The following is an 18,279-nucleotide window of genomic DNA, read 5'->3' on the forward strand; positions in this document are numbered from 1 at the left end:
TGCAAGGCAAAGGAAACAATAAAAAAAACTAATAGGCAACCAACAGAATGGGAAAAGATAGTGGCAAATGGCATATCAGATAAAGGGCTAGTATCCAAAATCTACAAGGAGCTCACTAAACTCCATACATGAAAAATGAATGATCCAGTGAAGAAATGGGCAGAAGACATACACAGACACTTCTCCAAAGAGGACATCCAGATGGCCAACAGGCACATGAAACGATGCTCAACATCACTCATCATCAGGGAAATTCAAATCAAAACCACACCAAGATACCACCTCACACCGGTCAGAGTCGCTAAAATGAACAAATCAAAAGACTATAGATGCTGGCGAGGGTGTGGAGAGACGGGCACCCTCCTACACTGTTGGTGGCAATGTAAACTGGTGCAGCTGCTCTGGAAAACAGTGTAGAGATTCCTCAAAAACCTATCGATAGAACTCCCCTATGACCCAGCAATAGCACTGCTAGGGATTTACCCAAGGGATAAAGAAGTGCTGATGCACAGGGGCACATGTACCCCAATGTTCATAGCGGCACTTTCTACAATAGCCAAATCATGGAAAGAGCCTAAATGTCCATCACCTGATGAATGGATCAAGAAGATGTGGTATATATATACATTTGCTCTTTTTCTAGTTGAAGAACAGTACTGCTTGGATGTAGAATTCTTGGTTGACAGGTTTTTTTTTTCTTTTTTTCTTATATGCCATCCCATTGCCTTCTGGCCTACATGGTTTCTGATGGGAAATCAGCTATTAATTTTATTGAAGATCTTTGTAGATGACACATTTCTTCTCTCTGGCTTCTTTCAAGATTCTCTGTTTTTTGACAAGTTGACTATAATGTGAAATACATGTTTCTTAAATCTTTGTCTATAGTTTATAGTTGTTAGGTGTGGAAGGTGTAGTCAGCAGTGAGCTGTTTTAGTATTACTGTAACTCATGGTTTCTTATTTTGATCCTAGTGTTTATATTATTGATATTTTAAGCCCCATAGCCACTGATCTTACTTCCAAGGGAGTGTCTTTGGTGGGCAATGTTAAGGTAGAGACTGAACCTGGATATTCAGGGCTCTGGGGTTTATTAGGGGATACTGCCCTATGAGGATTACAGATTAGGAATGAGATATAGTATTGACTGGGAAAAGTTATGGGATTACAGCCAGAAATGCTGTAATTGTCTATTTTCCTATATGAGATGTTTAATTCCATTTTATTTTCAGGTTTTATTTTACTAATTAGTTATTCAGAATGATCTTAATACTTTGTTTTTCTTTCTACATGATACTTAAGCTATATCTCTGGTGTGCCTTTGTGTGTATGCTTTTTTTTTTTTAACCCTCCTAATTTCAGTTTCTCTCTGTATTCCTTTACCTTTTCCAGATGAATTATGTGTGATGAGGCCAGTGTTTGGGGTAGAATGGGGAAAAAGTTACTAAAGCCTCTTCAGATTGAATCAACATAAGTGGGCAACAGTAAGGGGTGGTGAAATAGAACATGATACAGCTATTAAAATAGGTTTTCAGAAATTATTTTAAAACTTTGAATTTTAAAAAGTACAATGGGGGGCGCCTGGGTGGCTCAGTCGGTTAAGCCTCCGACTTCGGCTCAGGTCAGATCTCACTGTTCGTGGGTTCGAGCCCCGCATTGGGCTCTGTGCTGACATCTAGCTCAGAGCCTGGAGCCTGCTTCCGGTTCTGTGTCTCCTTCTCTCTCTGCCCCTCTCCCTCTCATGCTCTGTCTCTCTCTGTATCAAAAATAAATAAAACATTAAAAAATATTTCTTTAAAAAAAAAGTACAATGGTTATATATGTGTTAAATATAGATTACTGAATTATTAAATTAAATAATTGCTGAATTATTATTATATGAATTATTGCATACAGAATAAAAGTCCCCATTTCTTGGAGGCAACTGCTATTAACTATGTACTTTTTAGGAATTTCTGATGACCTGTGAAATGTTTATGATGTAGTTTTAGGCAAAGGAAACAGCATGTAGAAGTGTGTGAACAGTGATTTCAGCTGTGGGTATACTCACTAACTTGAAGGGAAACTTCATAAAAATATGCTGGGATATTTGGGGTGACAGAATTAACAGGATCTGGGAAAAATACAGTTAAAAATAGGAGGAAGTAATAGAAATAATAATATGCACATTAATAACAATAATATATAACAAAAATGACGTTTTCTTTTTTAAAAAACAAAATATGAAGTTATTTTATTACCATCAAAAAAATGACGTAAGGTCTATCTATATTTCCTGATTCTGAGTGATTTCTAAGATACATTAAGTAACAAAAGCAAGGTAGGGGAAAATGTATATGGTATACTATCATTTATTGTTACAATATATCATGACTAGACTAATGTATTCAGTAAATGTTTTTGGATATATAATCCCCCCACCCCACTTTTTTTTTTTTTACCTGATTTCCGGTTTCCATTTCTCTGTGTGTGTGTGTCATTCTCTCTCTCTCTATGAAATATAGTCTCTGAAATATAGTTGGGGTTGCCGTTATCTCCATCTTATAGATGGGAACTTGAAGCATAGAAAGACTCTCGTAAGGGACATAACCAGTTTTTGACATTATCAGGATTGGATTACAAATCTCCTAAATTCAAACTCAGTTCATTTGTAGTATCTAGGCAAGATACCGTGCCCTACTCTAGAAGCACAGAGGAAGAGATGACTCTGTTCTACAAAAGGTTGAAGTACTCTGACAGCATTTGTCAAACACAATGTGCATTAGCCAAAATGACATGCTTTGATCCCTTTTCTCTCCATCAAACAAAACAGTGATGGGTGACTATATTTGTGTGTGTATATTTATTTAAAGGGCAACAAATAACATGGTTTATTCTCACAAAGAATATTGAGTGAAGGAATACATGTACATATTCTATAGGTCTATTCATAGAAGGTACAAAACTAAGCAAATGTTAACTTTGTGACTTTGGATGGAGGCATAAAGTGGTAAAATCATAAAGAATAATAAGGAAATATCCTCATAAAGGGCAGGATAGTATTATCACCAAGGTGGGGGAAGTGGAGTGGGCACAGACAGGGAGTTATGATCCAGAAAGGATACACAAGGAATTTCTGGGGTTGCTGGTAATGTTCATTTTATAGTAATTTGTTATATGCACTTATATTACCTTACACTAAAAGAAATGGTAAACATTAAAAACACATGGTTGTATGCAAAACCAATATGATTATTACTATAGATAAGAGGTGGAACAGAAAACCATAATAATAATTATAAATGGAACTTCCAGATCTGGAAATAAGCAGAGACAACTGAGAACTGAGTCTGGTGGTTCCTTCTCCATCATCTTTGCTGACTTCTCATCTTTGACCTTGATCCTCTCTTTTCTGGTTACTTATTCACTCTCTGGTGATCTCAAACAGCCCCATGGCTTTACATACCATCTATATACCAATAACTCACAAACTTAGATCTCTGCTTCTTCTAACTCTTCTTAATTCTAGACTCCTATATAGCCAACTGCCTTTTCAACAGTTCCACTTGGATATTTAATATCTCTTAAACTTGTCAAACTGAATTCATAAAATTGAACTAGGGCGGTTCTACCCTTTGCCTTACCCATCTTAGTTGAGAGCAGTCATGTCCTTCTGTCTCAGATCAAAAGCCTTGAAGCCATCCCAGACTCTTTCTTGTACACCTTCCATCAAATCCATCAAGATTCTGTTGACTTTTTTAGAATATAGCCACAATGCAACTCCTTCACCCTACATCCACTGCTAATACCTTGATCTAAGTCCCTATCATTTCTTACTTTGATTTACCACAGAAACCTCCTAACTGATCTTCTTGCCCTTATCCATGCTTCCCTCCCCCTAATCAGTTCTCAGCAGAGAAGCTAGGAGATACGGGTGTCCCCTGCATTTTGCAAGTTTGCGTTACACCACTTGGCTCTTATGAAAGACCTACATATGTACTTGTTTTCATTAATTGAAGTAAATCTGAAAACTTCTGCTTTTACCAAAAAAGGCAAAAAGTGACAATAGCATTCAGAGTTTGTTTTGTAGCGAGCTGTTACAAAGGCAGTGTGCACCCTGAGCAATGGGAATGGTGCTGCCAAGTTCTCTCCCCTGGAACTACACTCAGCTTCTCAGCCTCAAGCCGCCATAGCTTTGAACTGTGTCTATGAGCATCTGTGCTTTCTCTCCATTTATTTTGTGCATCTGTTAGTAAGATGTGTCCTAAGGTATTAGAAAAAACAGCCTAAGAGAAGATACTTTTTGAGTTTGGGAACACTCAAAAAATTTTTTCCATGTAAATCAAAGTTAATTGCTTCTTTGCTTTATGCCATTTTGGCTTGTGAAAGGTATCGCAGGAACTCTGTACTTTGAGAATGTGAGGGAAACCTATACTTGTAAAACCTAGGTAGGATCACAGTACTCCTTTAACACCTGTCTGTGGTTCCATGATTTATGCATAGGAAAGCCAGAGTCCTTTCTACAGTGCCCAGCATAATCTATGTTCCTCTTCCTCTCTGACCTCATTACTTCTGCTCTCCCTGTACTCCAAACACACTACCCTCTTTGTTGTTCCTCAAATACACTAGACATGCTTTGAGTGTTTTACTGGCTGCTTTCTTGACTGAAACACTCTCCCACTGCCCCACCTGCCCAGATAGTCAACTGGCTAACCCTCTCTCTCCTTCAAGTCTTTGCTCAAAGGTTGTCATCTCAGCAAGGTATCTGTATGAGCTGGGGAAGGGCAGAGACAGAGGGAAAGAATCCCAAGCAGGTGCTGCACCATCAGCTCAAAGCCCAGTGCGGGTCTCGATCTCATCAACTGTGAGATCATGATCTGAGCTGAAATCAAGAGTCAGAGGCTTAAGTGACCGAGTCACCCAGGCACCCCTAGAACTGCATTTCCACTTTCTTGTCATGATTAGAGAAAGCAAAAAAGGCTCCGCATGTTGCCCACATGCTTGGTAATATTGGGGATGTAACCACAGAGTATGAGTTCTGAGCAGCTTGTGTGAGACTGCATTCTGGACTTGGAATCCTTGGTTGGACACCTGGGAATGGGAATAGATGGAGGAAACCAAAAAAGCCACTAAGTTGAAGCTAGGAGAGGGCTAAGTCTCTCTGTGTGGGAACTTGAGAGCAAGACATAACATGGCTGAGCAGAGAAAGATCATGGATGTTTAAGGCTTTGGGAGGTGGCAGAAGAGGAAGATCCAGTGGTTAGCAGTACAGGAGATGTGTTGGGACAGTAAGGGTAGTGAGTGTTAAAGGGAAGTTAAATAATTTATCTCCTCTGTTTATAAATGTTCCACTATTTATAAGTGTTATAGACTGCCTCTGTTTTTTTCTGTGAAACCTTAGATAAAATTTGGATTGCTTTGATGGAAGTGAATTCTTCCCAGCGAATGGGAATAGATAGTGTATCCTGAGTCACAGTTGGCACAGGGTGAGACTAGATTGCATGTGGGGATATTTGACATCTGGATTACATGTAATTAGGAGGAAGTGATAGGACTTAGTGATGGATTGGGATAGGGGACAGGAATTTGGCAATGAGATCATTGGTGACCTTGGAAAGAGCAGTCTCTGTGGAAAGGTAGGTACGAAACCAGAGAAGAGTGAGTTGGAGTGAGAATGAGAGATGAGGAAAGAGAGACAGCCCATATAGATATTTCGTTCAAGGAACTCAATTGACAGGAAGAGAATTTAGGGTTAAGGGATTATTTTTTCAAAGTGGAGTTACTAGAACTTGTAGTTGTATGCTGATGAGAAGGAACCATAAGAGGGGCTGGAGAGGAGAGAGGAGAGAAGGGGTGTGGATACAGGTAGATTTATAGTTTTTTGGGGTAGGTATAGTGGTATTGTGTATGGGTTAGCTGCTGCTTTGGCAATGCTATAAAATACTTTTCCCTTTGCTGCCCTACCTACCAACACATACACTAGTGTTCATAAAGTCTAAATTATTAGTGTCATCTTTAAGGATATAGGGCCATGGCTTCATAGGTAATTTTTGACCTTGCAAGGGAGCCAGGACCCTCCACTATATTGAGAGTTGCAAAATTTGTAGCTAAATATTTAGATATGGGCATTCCAATAAGTTTACAGTACTATTTGAGATACATATAACTTCAACCATATGGAGCATCATAAGGTTCTTGTAGCCTCCACGAAGCCTCTGTAAAGCAGTAAGTAACTAATACACTCTGACTTGATTGCCTCTACCATGACCTGGAACAAAACCTTATTAGAGTTCAGAAATCTATTTTACCTGTGCATTCTGAAACCTGGAGGGCAGGCTTCATATTTTATTAATCTCTTTATCACCACTCTGTACTTTGTATATTGTGGATTCTCAGTAATCATTTGTTGAAATTAATCAATACTAAATAGTTTTGAGGAATTCTCCCATGAACCCCACAACTTTAAAAATTGTAAATATTCAGGAAAGCAGTTTTCTAGACCTTTAAAATCTTTCTTGACTTTCTATATAAATTGTACAAAATTTAACCCTCTGAAGACTTGGGGGAATCTGAGTTCAGATGCTGAAGTCTACAAATAACCTCAGAGCTCATCAAAATGTATAGGACTACTAATCCTAGTGCTAAATGGCTTAGCCTCCTGACATTAGTGAAGTTTTTAGTTTTTTATCTTATTCTGCATCTAATTTTATTTTATTTTTTGAAGTTTATTTATTTTGAGAGAGCGAACCAGTAGGGGAGCAGAGAGAGAGGGGGACAGAGGATCTGAAATAGACTCTGCTGACTTAGAGAGCCTGATGTAGGGCTCAAATTCACAAACCTTGAGATCATGACCTGAGCAGAAGTCAGACGTTTAACTGACTGAGCCACTCAGGCACTCCTCTGCACTGACTTAGCTGCTATTCTACCTCCTTTCATTTTCTTTTCTTTTTAAAGATTTTTTTTGGGGGATATCTGAGTGGCTCAGTCAGTTAAGTGTCCCACTTTGGCTCGGGTCATGATTTCACAGTTTGTTGGTTTGAGCCTTGTGTTGGGCTCTGTGCTGGTAGCTCGGGGCCTGGAAGCTGCTTCAGATTCTGTCTCCCTCTCTCTCTGCCCCTCCCTCTCTCTCAAAAATAAACATACATTAACAAAATTTTAAAGATTTTTTTTTTTATTGTTAAGTAATCTATATACCCAATGTGGGGCTCAAACTTCTAATCCCGAGGTCAAGAGTCTGATGCTCTACTGATTGAGCCAGCCAGGTGCCCCTCATTTTCTGTTTCTAATCAGATTAATCTACTGATTAATGTTTGGAAAACTACATGTTTTAGAAATGATAGTAAGAATAAATAGACTCTATAGGACTCTTCTGGGAATAAGCCTTTGTATGTTGGTGTATGGACTCTTCCACTCTATCCATTTACTTCTTCAGCACCTTTTGGGGGTCAGCACTATAATAAGTGCAAAGGCATAACTTTATCCTTGTCTTCAAAGTGTTCAGGATGCCTGGGGGGCTCAGTTGGTTAAGCATTGGATTCTTGATTTCAACTCAGGTCATGATCTCACAGTTTGTGAGATTGAGCCCCTTGGGCTCTGCTCTGACAGCATGGAGCTTGCTTGGGATTCTCTCTCTCCCTCTGCCACTAGTGCACCCATGCTTTCCCTATATATGAAAATAAACAAACTTTAAAAAAGAAAACCTGAACGTGTTTAGGATTAATCTAAGCAACTCAGGCCTTTTTGTGAATCTCAGCTATATTTCAACTAATCATTCTTTTTCTTCTATTTTAGGTTTTGAATGATATATTTTGCATATAAGTAATAAGGGTTAAATAAGAGTTGTTTTAGCCATCTTTAATTTTCTATGGAATTGTAACTAGATTTGTAAGATTTAAGACCAAGGTTACCAGAAAAAAAATGATAATGATATATGTCTTTTCTCTCTTTTGTAGGAAATACAGATGAAGAGGACTGCAATTGAAGCTTTTAATGAAACAATTAAAATATTTGAAGAGCAGTGTCACACACAAGAACAACATAGCAAAGAATATATCGAGCGATTTCGCAGAGAGGGGAATGAAAAGGAAATTGAACGGTAAATCTACCTAACACTTCCACGTGCATTAGTGAGAGGAGACTTCTTTTCTTCCCCTATAATCTCTGCCGTGTCTGCTTTTACCCCTGTAAACTTCATAGTCCTGTTATATGGAACTATTTGCTGTTTCCACTAATTGCACCAAATTGAACTTCCTCTATTCTGTGTTCCTTCTACATCCTTCCAAATTTTTAACTCCTGCTCATCCTTTAGGATTTAGCTTACACATGACTCTTTAAGAAAAATTTCCTTGATTCTCTTGACTGGTTTAGGAGACTGGTTTTGTCCCTACCCCTACTGTATCTGGTCCTGATTCCTACTGTGACTTTGCTGAATGTCACACCCACTAAACTGCAAGCTTGTTGGTGGAATAAGGATGGTGGTTTATTTTCTCTGATAGCTCCAGCACCTGTTATGAGGGTACATGGTGATGCTCATTGAATATTTGTTGAACTTAAAATAAACAGTGGCAGTCTGAAAATAAATTGGAGGCTGAACAAGACCATGGGAAGCAAGACCAGCTTGACTGTTGTAGGTGACTGCAGTGTTTGCATCAGGTTAAATGATGGTGAGGGACTCAATCAGAGCAATGGCAGGAAAGGAGGGGTAATTAATGGAAATACCAAGGACTTGATACCTGACCAGATATGGTAGTGCACGAGAAGTCAAAGATCATTCCTAGATTATTCTTGGACTAAGGAATGGTGTTATTCGCCAAAATAGAAAGGACATGAGGAAAGTTCAGGGTTGGAACCAATGAGTTTGAGGTTCCTGTGAGAAACCAAATGGAGTTATCTGAGAGGCAGGTAGCTCGTTACTTGATTTTGGAACTCAAGGCACAGAAAGGATTTGGGAGGCATAAGTGTGTAGGTGATAGGTGCTATGAATGAGATTACACAGAGAGAGTGCACAGCATGAGAAGTACTGGGTCTGGCAACTAAAAGGATACTGGAAGCCTTTATCATAGCAAATTTAGTGCAATATTTGGAGACCAAGCCAAATAACAGTGGGTTGAGGAATGAAAAAGTGGATAATAAATAAAATTGAATCATTTTCAAGGGCAAGGCAAAATTACTTCTCATACTAGCAAAAGTGTCAGTGAATTTCTCTGTGTGTAAGAATAGGGCCAAGTGCTGTTGAGGCAGGATAGCTTAAACCATTAAAACCATGGGCTTGAATTCTGTTGACTACTTGCTAGTTGTGTAACCTTGGGTAAGTTACTTAACTCTCTGAGCCCATTTCTTCCTCCATAAACTGGATAATATCTTTTTGAAATGTGGTGAGAATCAAGTGATAGACACACACATGCATACTTATGTTGCAGAAAAGCATGTGTCTGTATGTATGTATCTTGGCATATTATATCAATAAATGGCCATTATTATTATTAAGATGAAGAAAGAGAAAAGAACTTGTAGTTCAGTTGCAAGGGAGGTAAAGTAGCTGATGATGAAGTTTTAATACTAATATAAAACGATGTAGTTTTAAGTGACAATGAGTGACACAAACAGTTGTTGCCTTCAGAGCACAGCAAAACTTTGTGTGCTAGAAAAGCTTAGGGCCATTATCTGCGGAGTGCTTACCAAGGTGTACCAGGCACTGTTTATTCCTTTTACATGTATTACTGTATTTAATTCACATAATAATTTAGTGAAGTAGGGTACTATTGTAGGTATCCATTTTAAACAAATGAGGAGATAAAGGCACAGAGAAGTTAAATAACTTGTCCATAGCCACACAAGTGGCAGGGCAGAGATTCAAACTTAGGCAGGCTGACTCCAAAGCTGTTGCTCTTAACTGTTATATTGTGCTACCGCTTGAATATCATACATAGAGCTTTACTTGTTTAGTCATGGCTGGATCCAGGGCCCAAATAAGGTCATCAGGATTTTCTCTCACAGTCTGTCTTTTGCCTTAGTCTTTCTCTTTGTTGGCTTCTTCCTTAGGCAGGCTTTCCCTATGAGGTTGGCAGTATAGCTGCTGGGAGTTGTAAAATCATATATTTATAACTTAGCAATTGAGTGGAAAGAGAATCTCCGTTTATAATAGTTCTAGCAGAAGTCCTAGAATTGACTCTCATTCCTGAACCAGTCACTGTGGCCTGAGTGTGGTGATAGGCTGTAATGGAATTACTCTTATTGCCCAGGCTGGGTTGTGTGAATATTCAGCATGACTCTGAGGTGGGGGCAGGGAACCCTTACCTACAGGGAAGACCAAGGTGCCATTACCAAGAGTGAGAATGGATGTGGACCAGGCAAAAACAACAGATGTCCACCACACTTAAGATACTAAGGACTATGCTCGTACTATAGAATGCTTCTGCTTGGTTCCTGGTTTAGCCTTAATATGTCAAAAATATTTTCGCAGAATTATGATGAATTATGACAAGTTGAAATCACGTCTGGGTGAGATTCATGATAGCAAAATGCGTCTAGAGCAAGATTTGAAGAAACAAGCTTTGGACAACCGAGAAATAGATAAAAAAATGAACAGTATCAAACCTGACTTAATCCAGCTGCGCAAGATCCGAGATCAGCACCTTGTGTGAGTAGCAGCATGGGAGCATGGGAGGAAACACCAACATCACATTCTGCTAGACATGTTAGAGGTAGAAGAAGAGATTTGTCATTGGGAACCAGCCAGTGAGATTTTAAGGATTTGGGAAAGCAATCCTGGTTAGTAGTTGGCAGTACCAGAGTTTACCTGAAGTCAACAGTGTGGGGCAAACCAGAATGTAGCATTCTAGACTCCAGTCTATACAAATGGAAATCTCAGAGGATGGGTATGGCCTGAGCAATGTAGTGTAGCTTTAAAAGTACAGGTTGGGGCACCTGGGTGGCTCAGTCAGTTGAGCATCCGACTTCAGCTTGGGTCATGATCTCATGGTTCGTGGGTTCAAGCCCCATGTCAGGATCTGTGCTGACAGCTAGCTCAGAGCCTGGAGCCTGCTTCAGATTCTGTGTCTCCTTCTCTCTCTGACCCTCTCCTATTTGCTCTGTCTCTCATAAATAAATAAAAAACGTTAAAAAAATTTTTTTAAAGTACAGGTTAATGTTTGCCTACTTGTGGGGAAATAGGTTCTACTTACATAAATGGGTTAGAAAAAATCTTATGGCTAAAAGCTGCCACCACGGGGTGAAAATGCCCAAGGTTAGCTAGTGAGATACTGTAATGGGATCATGAGTGAACTTACTTTCCATCTTACTTTGGTAACAGACTCCACTTGCCCCTCAGATGCTTCTTACACACAAGCTTATGATTACTGTCTGATTGTTTTCTCCATGACCATGTGGGTAAGATCTTGTTTTCTTCACGTTTACTACGTGGGTAGTATCTTGTGAGGTCAGTAAATACAGAGACAAAACCCCTGTTCGGGGCTCTTTCTCCTCCCAGACATTAGCCTCTCTTGTATTCAATTCTGTGTTTGCTCTTTTGCTGGATAAGAGAGAACTCTAGACCCATAGTCTGTGACACCTACATATAAAACCAGAATCTTTGATTACATATAGAACCACAGAAATAGAAACTATTCCTCATGGGCATAGACAAGGACATTAATAGTGGGGGGGCTACAAATAAATATATAAGACAGTGTATTAAAGGGTTTTTATATTTAAGAAATAAAATTTTGTATTCAAGTAATAGAAATGTGCCAGTAGCAGGCATGCAAGATAATTTGACCTGAGGATTTAAAGAGTTAAAACCCAACTCTTTAATATTATGGAAAACTGTATGATTTGGTTAGATATAGGGATATTATTCAAATATAGATTGAAAGATATATTATCAGAACAAGGTGTTAGATTTTTAGAACAAATAATTGTTTTATGGAAGGAGAGAATCCATGAAAAAGGAAGGTAGATTAGGTTTTGTTCTAGGTAATGAATAGACTGTGATGAAATATGTTTATGGGTGACTTTCAAGCATGTAACACAACTTTATTCAAACTCTTGGCAGAAGACAGAGTAAAAATCTCTGAGTAGGTTTTCCATAGGCTTCAGGGTTTGTGTGAGAAAGGGAGAGGGGAGAAAATAAAAGCTTAGAGGTTGGAAGAGTGGTTGTTGAGTTTTAGTAGAGTAAAATTTAAGGTGATAAGTTTGGGGGGCAATTACAACTATGCTGTGCTGAGTAGTTTTTAGTAACTCCTTTCTAGGGATCATTTCAGTGTGCTATTGTGGTTAAAAAAAAGTCAAGCAAGTACACCTAGCATACAGAAGACCTTTGGAAAGAAGAGGAGGTACCTTTGTCTAAAATCAGGGTGTGTCTGTTCTTGGAAAGCTTATGTGGGTCTGGTCACATAAAGAAGCTGAAGAAAGGCCCAAGAAGAAGGCTTATGCCTCGGACCGAAGGAATGAATGGAAGCCCTTGTTTTCTCTGGAAATTGATGAGATTATTAAGAAATATACCATCCCAAGAGGCATGAATAAGTATGGCAAACTAGACCTTGAAATTTCCCTTGACAAATTATGTAAGCTAAATATAAAAGAGAGCTCAGATAACATTGTAGGTGATAAATCATGACCTGCTGCTAAAGACATTTAGAGTGTTTAGGGAGGTATTTATTGAATATCTGCTAGATGGTGGCATTGGCATTCATTGGGGACATGAACAACAGGACAGACTCCTTTCTTTAAAGTAGCTTACATTTTAGTGGGGAAGACAAACATAAGTAAAAATACAAAATAATGAATTTTAGGAAAGTGGTAGGAAGGTGATTAAAATAAGGCAAAGTATAGAGAATAACAAGGGGACTGCTTTCGTTGGGATAATTAGGGCAGTCCTCCCTGAGGAGATGATGTTTATGATGAGACTTGAATGATCAGGAATCTGGTTGGAGGATGGTGATGAATGAAAGAGTTTTGTTTCTGTTTTTTAACTGTGCACAGTATTTGTTAGTTTATTTATCAAGGAAACTATTCCATAACCTAATATTTATGTTTCATAGTTCAAGAATACAGGTCAGCGACAAACTTCCATGGAACTCAATCCAAAGAAATGCTTTACATTCCAAAATCACTTTGCATTCTGAAAGATACCAGCCTTCTTCATCTCCTCAAAATCTCCCATGGAATCATAATTTCTGTAGAAATCTACATATGCCTTCTTTCTTGGTTTGGCCACAGCAAACTTACAGAAAGCTGCAACCCCCAGGGATGCTGGGAATGCTCCAACAATATGAAACCTCAGATGCTTGGCTAGAAGGCCTTGCATCTGAGGTTTCATCAAATCACTGAAGTCCTGGTAGTTATTCTCCTCAATACCAACTTCAAACCTAATGTCCTTCTAACTGATGCAGAAATGGACTGAATGAGTTTTTATACTCACTCAAGTTTAGACCAGTGGCTATGTCAGTGGAACTAAATGTAATGATTTATGTCATTTTGCACCTAAAGTGTTGGTTTGGTATATTTAAAAAATATTTAGTGATGAAATAAATTTATATTAATTACTCATATTGTTACCCTGAATTTCTTGTGGCTTGCTTAGGTGCAAAAATAGGCCTTGAGTTATAAATTATTTTGGAATATTTAACCCAATGTAGTAGGCCACCCAGGACTTCAGTCTTCTGGCTTATGGAGATTGCTAATGTGACACCATGTGCATGTAATTAATGATTTTGGAAACACATATCCCCCTGTGTTTGAGTGCAAGTGTATGGGTGCTTATGGTGGTACAAACTTCTAGAAAAGGCAAATGAAAAATGAGAGAAGTGCCTAATTTCAGGTACCGTACCCCTGTGTTTCTGCTTTTTGCAGAAAGTTGAAGGAAAAGTTAAAGAGAAACTAGTTTAAGAAAATCTCTGGCTATTCTTAGTGGGAATTGGTTAAAATAAGAGGTTCCTGGATTCTGGAAATGTGGTTGGTGTGGACATGTCTACTTTGGGCAGAGTTGGTATAGATACTGACACTGGTGTCTTCCTTCTGGCAGATGGCTCAATCACAAAGGAGTCAGACAGAAGCGCCTAAATGCCTGGCTGGGAATAAAAAATGAGGATGCTGATGAGTAAGTCCTTTACCTTTCTGTCAGAGGGTTTGGTTCCCAATATGAGACCTGGACCATCTATACATGCTAAATGTTGGTTCTCATTGTCACTTGAGGACAGTGAATCAAGAACTTTGTACATCTTTTGAATTGAATTGCTTGAAGAGGACTTAAGGTTAGAGACCTGCTGAGCCACATGAAACCTGGGTGCATAAGCATTGCTCGTTCAGACATTCATGTGTCAGCTGATTGGATGAGACGTGAATTTTGTGCTTTCTGCACCATAGCAAGTAATGAAGTTGTTAAAAAACATACAAGTAATTATTTTACTTTGTCATTTTGTGGTTAAAGATTTAGAAGAGTGTTTTATTCATGAGTTTGCTTTTAGATAGAAGTAACCTGATTGTTAGAATAACATTTTAACGTTTAATTTTTAGGTCATATTTTATCAACGAGGAAGATGAAAACCTGCCCCATTATGATGAGAAAACCTGGTTTGTTGAGGATATCAATCGAGTACAAGCAGAGGATTTGCTTTATGGGAAACCTGATGGTGCATTCTTAATTCGTGAGAGTAGCAAGAAAGGATGTTATGCTTGCTCTGTGGTGTAAGTCTTCTCTGGGGGGTTATTCTTTTGAAAACTTCTGCATTCATTAATAGAAACTCAGCCCCTCATCAAATTCAGTTGAAATTATTTCAGTACAGTAATGAGGACCCATGGCTTAGACCATTAATATTTGTAGAAAGAAAACAGTCTGTTGCTTTAGGAGAAATGATATCTGAAATTATTTGGGGGGATTTTAATTTAAAGGTAAGTAGATTAGTCCCTGCAATGTTACTACTGGATTTCAGGTATTTGCGAAAAGTAGTGTGAGTTCTTCAGTTGAAAAGATCACATAATTCTTTAGTAGTGTCTGTTTAAGGCTTGATTAAGAACTGTTTTTACTTTTACTATGTAAATTTTGTACTTAAATAGTATTCTGTTGGGGTACTGATAGAAAATGTTAGGTATTTTCCATAAGATAATTTTATGATTTTGTTTGAAAAAGCCTATTCTGTTAGTTTCCTTTTTTAAAAAAAGTTTTTAATATTTATTTTTGAGGGGGAGAGGCAGAGAGACAGGGAGATACAGAATCCACTATAGGCTCCAGGCTCTGAGCTGTCCACACAGAGCCTGACGTGGGACTTGAACTCACAAAATGAGATCATGACCTGATCTAAAATTGGACTCTTAACCGACTGAGCCACCTAGGTGCTCCTAGTTTCCCTAAAACATTTTTTAAAAATATTTATTTATTTTGAGAGAGAGAGAGAGAGAGCAGGAGTAGGGATAGGGGCAGAGAGAGAGGCAGAAGGTATTGTAAGCATGCTCTGTGCTGTCAGCGCAGAGCCTGATGCAGGGCTCAAACTCACTAACTGTGAGATCATGACCTGAGCAGAGATCAAGAGTCAGATGCTTAACTGACTGAGCCACGCAGGCGCCCCTTATTGGTTTCCTTTTAATGGAATGTGAAATTCTGGGGACAACTAATAATGCCTGTCACATTTTACCTAAATGCCATATATACTTCTTCATTGACAAAGATCATAGTTAGAGTGAAGGTATAGTACGATGGTTATGAGAGCAAGCTTTTGGTGCCAGGTATACTGGATTCAGATGCTGACTCTACTTACCAGGTATGTGACCTAGTGTAAGTTACTTAACCTTTCTTTGCCCAGTTTTCTCATCTGAATATATATATAGATAATGTAATGAGCATATATGTGCGCGTGTGTGTGTGTGTGTGCGTGCGCGCGCTTTGATTAGTGTTGGTACATAATAAGTAAATGTTACCTACCAATATTATTATGATCATGATGCTACTGATGGACATGGCAGAAAGCAAGCAAAAATGACAAGATGATTCTGCCCCTAAGGTGGTGAGGATGGACAAAAGACAATCATTAACAGAGCCCTCAGTGCTTTACATGATCATCTTGTCCTTAGTGGTCTATGTCTGTCATGGAGTCAGGATTTGAATCTAAGTTAACCTGGTTTCAAAGCCCACATTTTTCTATCGTTCCATAGTTTCTTCATTTAACAATTAAATATCCAAGCAAAATAGAATCACTGTGAAATAGGTATCATCAGTAGGCTGTACACATGAAGAACTATTAATACTGGGGGAGAAGGAGGAATGGGAAGTTATATGGAAGAAGTGGCATTTGACCTGGACTTTGAAAGGATGAATAATGGGATATCTATGGACAGAAAGTGGGGGAGGACTTGAAAAGTGCATTGGGTTAATATTATGCAAAGATATAATTTATTGAAACATTTATTTTCTCTCTTACCTGGGCTGCTTAAATTATCTGAAGGAAATGCCAGGACAGGATGGTTCTTGCAGAATTTGATATCTTTTAAGAAAAAAAAAAGTTAATAAGCCCAGTGCATTGGTCCCCTTACCCTAACCCAGGTCATCGGGAGGCGGCCTGTAAGAAAATGACTTGGCTGGTGGAAGGGCCTGTCCAGCAGCTCTGTTTATCCCTGGGAGACCAGCAAGCATTTCAAATCTCTTGCGAAGGTGTATTCTTTTTTTTTCTCCTTCCTTTAGCCTCAGACTTGACTAGATTTAAGTCCATAGCATTGTGGATTTCCCTTGACTATAAAAATCACCTGCAGTCAGATATCATGGTGGCATTCACACTGAGGGTGGCTGGAAGCAAAATTCTGGCATCACAAAGACTTCCACTTATTTGCCAACCATTCTGTCTACAGTAATCTCCCAATATATCTAGAACATTTGCCTAAGTAGGGATGTGAGCACAGGTTTTTAGGAGATTCTCATAGCAAAATTCAAATGATTATGTAGTAGGAAGTCACATATGGAACTCACTTGTTTTTCCATTTTAATTTTTGTTAATGACATCATAAAGAAGCTTAAGAAGAAATTGCTTAACTCTACAGTCTTCTTAGGCTAAAGACCTGCAGCCAGCAAGACCTGTATTCACAGGTTAGGGATTCAACTCTGATCCTTATTGCCATTTGGGATAAAAATTTTGATTAGAGGTAGATCTAGATCAAAAAGGAAGCAGAAGGCTTGAACAATACTATAAAACAACTAGACCTAACTGAGCTATCCAGAACACTACATCTAACAACTATAGAATACACATTCTTCTCAAGTACACATGAAACATTATCCAGGATAGACCATAGGTTAGGCCATGAGTCTTAGTACATTTAAAAGTGTTGAAATCTCACAAAATATGATTTTTAACCACAATGCAAAGAAACTGGAAATCACAAACAGAAGTTTGGGAAATCTTCAAATGTCCAACTTTGGCTCAGGTCATGATCTTGCAGCTTGTGGGTTCAAGCCCCATTTAGGGCTCTGCGCTGACAGCTCAGAGACTGGACCCTGCTTAGGATTCTGTGTCTCTCTCTCTGCCCCTCCCCTGCTCACACTCAGTCTTTCTCTCTCTCAAAAATCAACAAACATTAAAAAAATAATCAACATAATATACTGCATTAACAAAGAACAAAAATCACATGATTATTTCAGTAGACTCACAAAAAGCATTTGACAAAATCTAGCACTCTTTCATGTTTAAAAAAAAAAAAAAAGCACTGAACAAAGTAGGAATAGGAGGATACTTCCCCAACCTGATAAAGGCTATCTATGAAAAACCCAGAGCTAATATACTTAATGGTGAAAGACAATACTTACCCTTGAGATCAGGAAGAAGACAAAGATATACACTTTCACCACTTTTAGTTGTCATTGTATACAAGGTTCTAGTTAGGATAATTGGGCAAGAAAAATAAAAATAAGAAGTGTCCAGTTTGGTAAAGAAAGTATAAACTATTAGAGCTAATAAGTTTGGCAGGGTTGCAGATTAAAAGATCAGGATTCTAAATACCAGTAATAATCTGAAAATGAAATGAAGAAGGCATGTAATTTATAATGTCATCAAAAATACCTAGGATTAAAACAAAAAGAGTACAACGGCTATATAGTGAAAACTCTAAAATGTTACTGAAAGAATTTAAAGGGAGACCTTAAATAAGTATAAAGATATCCTGTGGTCATGGATTAAAAGACTTAATATTGTTAAGATGGAAATAACTTCCCAAACTGATCTACACGCTCAATGTAATCCCTATCAAAAATCCCAGGAGCCGGAACCTCGGTTGGCCTCAGATAGCCGGTCCCCCGCCGTCCCCGCCGGCGGGCCACCGTGCG

At 38.5% G+C, this 18,279-nt stretch overlaps 1 protein-coding gene and 1 long non-coding RNA gene across 4 annotated transcripts in view; one reads left to right on the top strand and one right to left on the bottom strand.

The window, feature by feature from the left end:
* The window catches only part of LOC115300330 (phosphatidylinositol 3-kinase regulatory subunit gamma), a 131,468-nt gene that overhangs the window by 105,189 nt on the left and 8,000 nt on the right, over nt 1-18,279 (top strand). For all 3 annotated transcript variants that reach the window (XM_029950010.1, XM_029950011.1, XM_029950012.1), the window contains 4 exons: nt 7,928-8,070; nt 10,438-10,614; nt 13,999-14,073; nt 14,490-14,660. In XM_029950010.1, the coding sequence (XP_029805870.1) occupies nt 7,928-8,070; nt 10,438-10,614; nt 13,999-14,073; nt 14,490-14,660 (566 nt within the window). The remainder of the gene's footprint in view (nt 1-7,927; nt 8,071-10,437; nt 10,615-13,998; nt 14,074-14,489; nt 14,661-18,279) is intronic.
* Nucleotides 10,609-16,740, bottom strand: LOC115300333. Its single transcript, XR_003912603.1, has 3 exons — nt 16,710-16,740; nt 16,388-16,450; nt 10,609-10,660 (listed from the first exon to the last, which is right to left on the bottom strand). It is a non-coding gene; the product is annotated as an uncharacterized LOC115300333 (long non-coding RNA).

The sequence above is a fragment of the Suricata suricatta genome, chromosome 8 (genome assembly GCF_006229205.1).
Source record: "Suricata suricatta isolate VVHF042 chromosome 8, meerkat_22Aug2017_6uvM2_HiC, whole genome shotgun sequence".
Taxonomy (NCBI): domain Eukaryota; kingdom Metazoa; phylum Chordata; class Mammalia; order Carnivora; family Herpestidae; genus Suricata; species Suricata suricatta.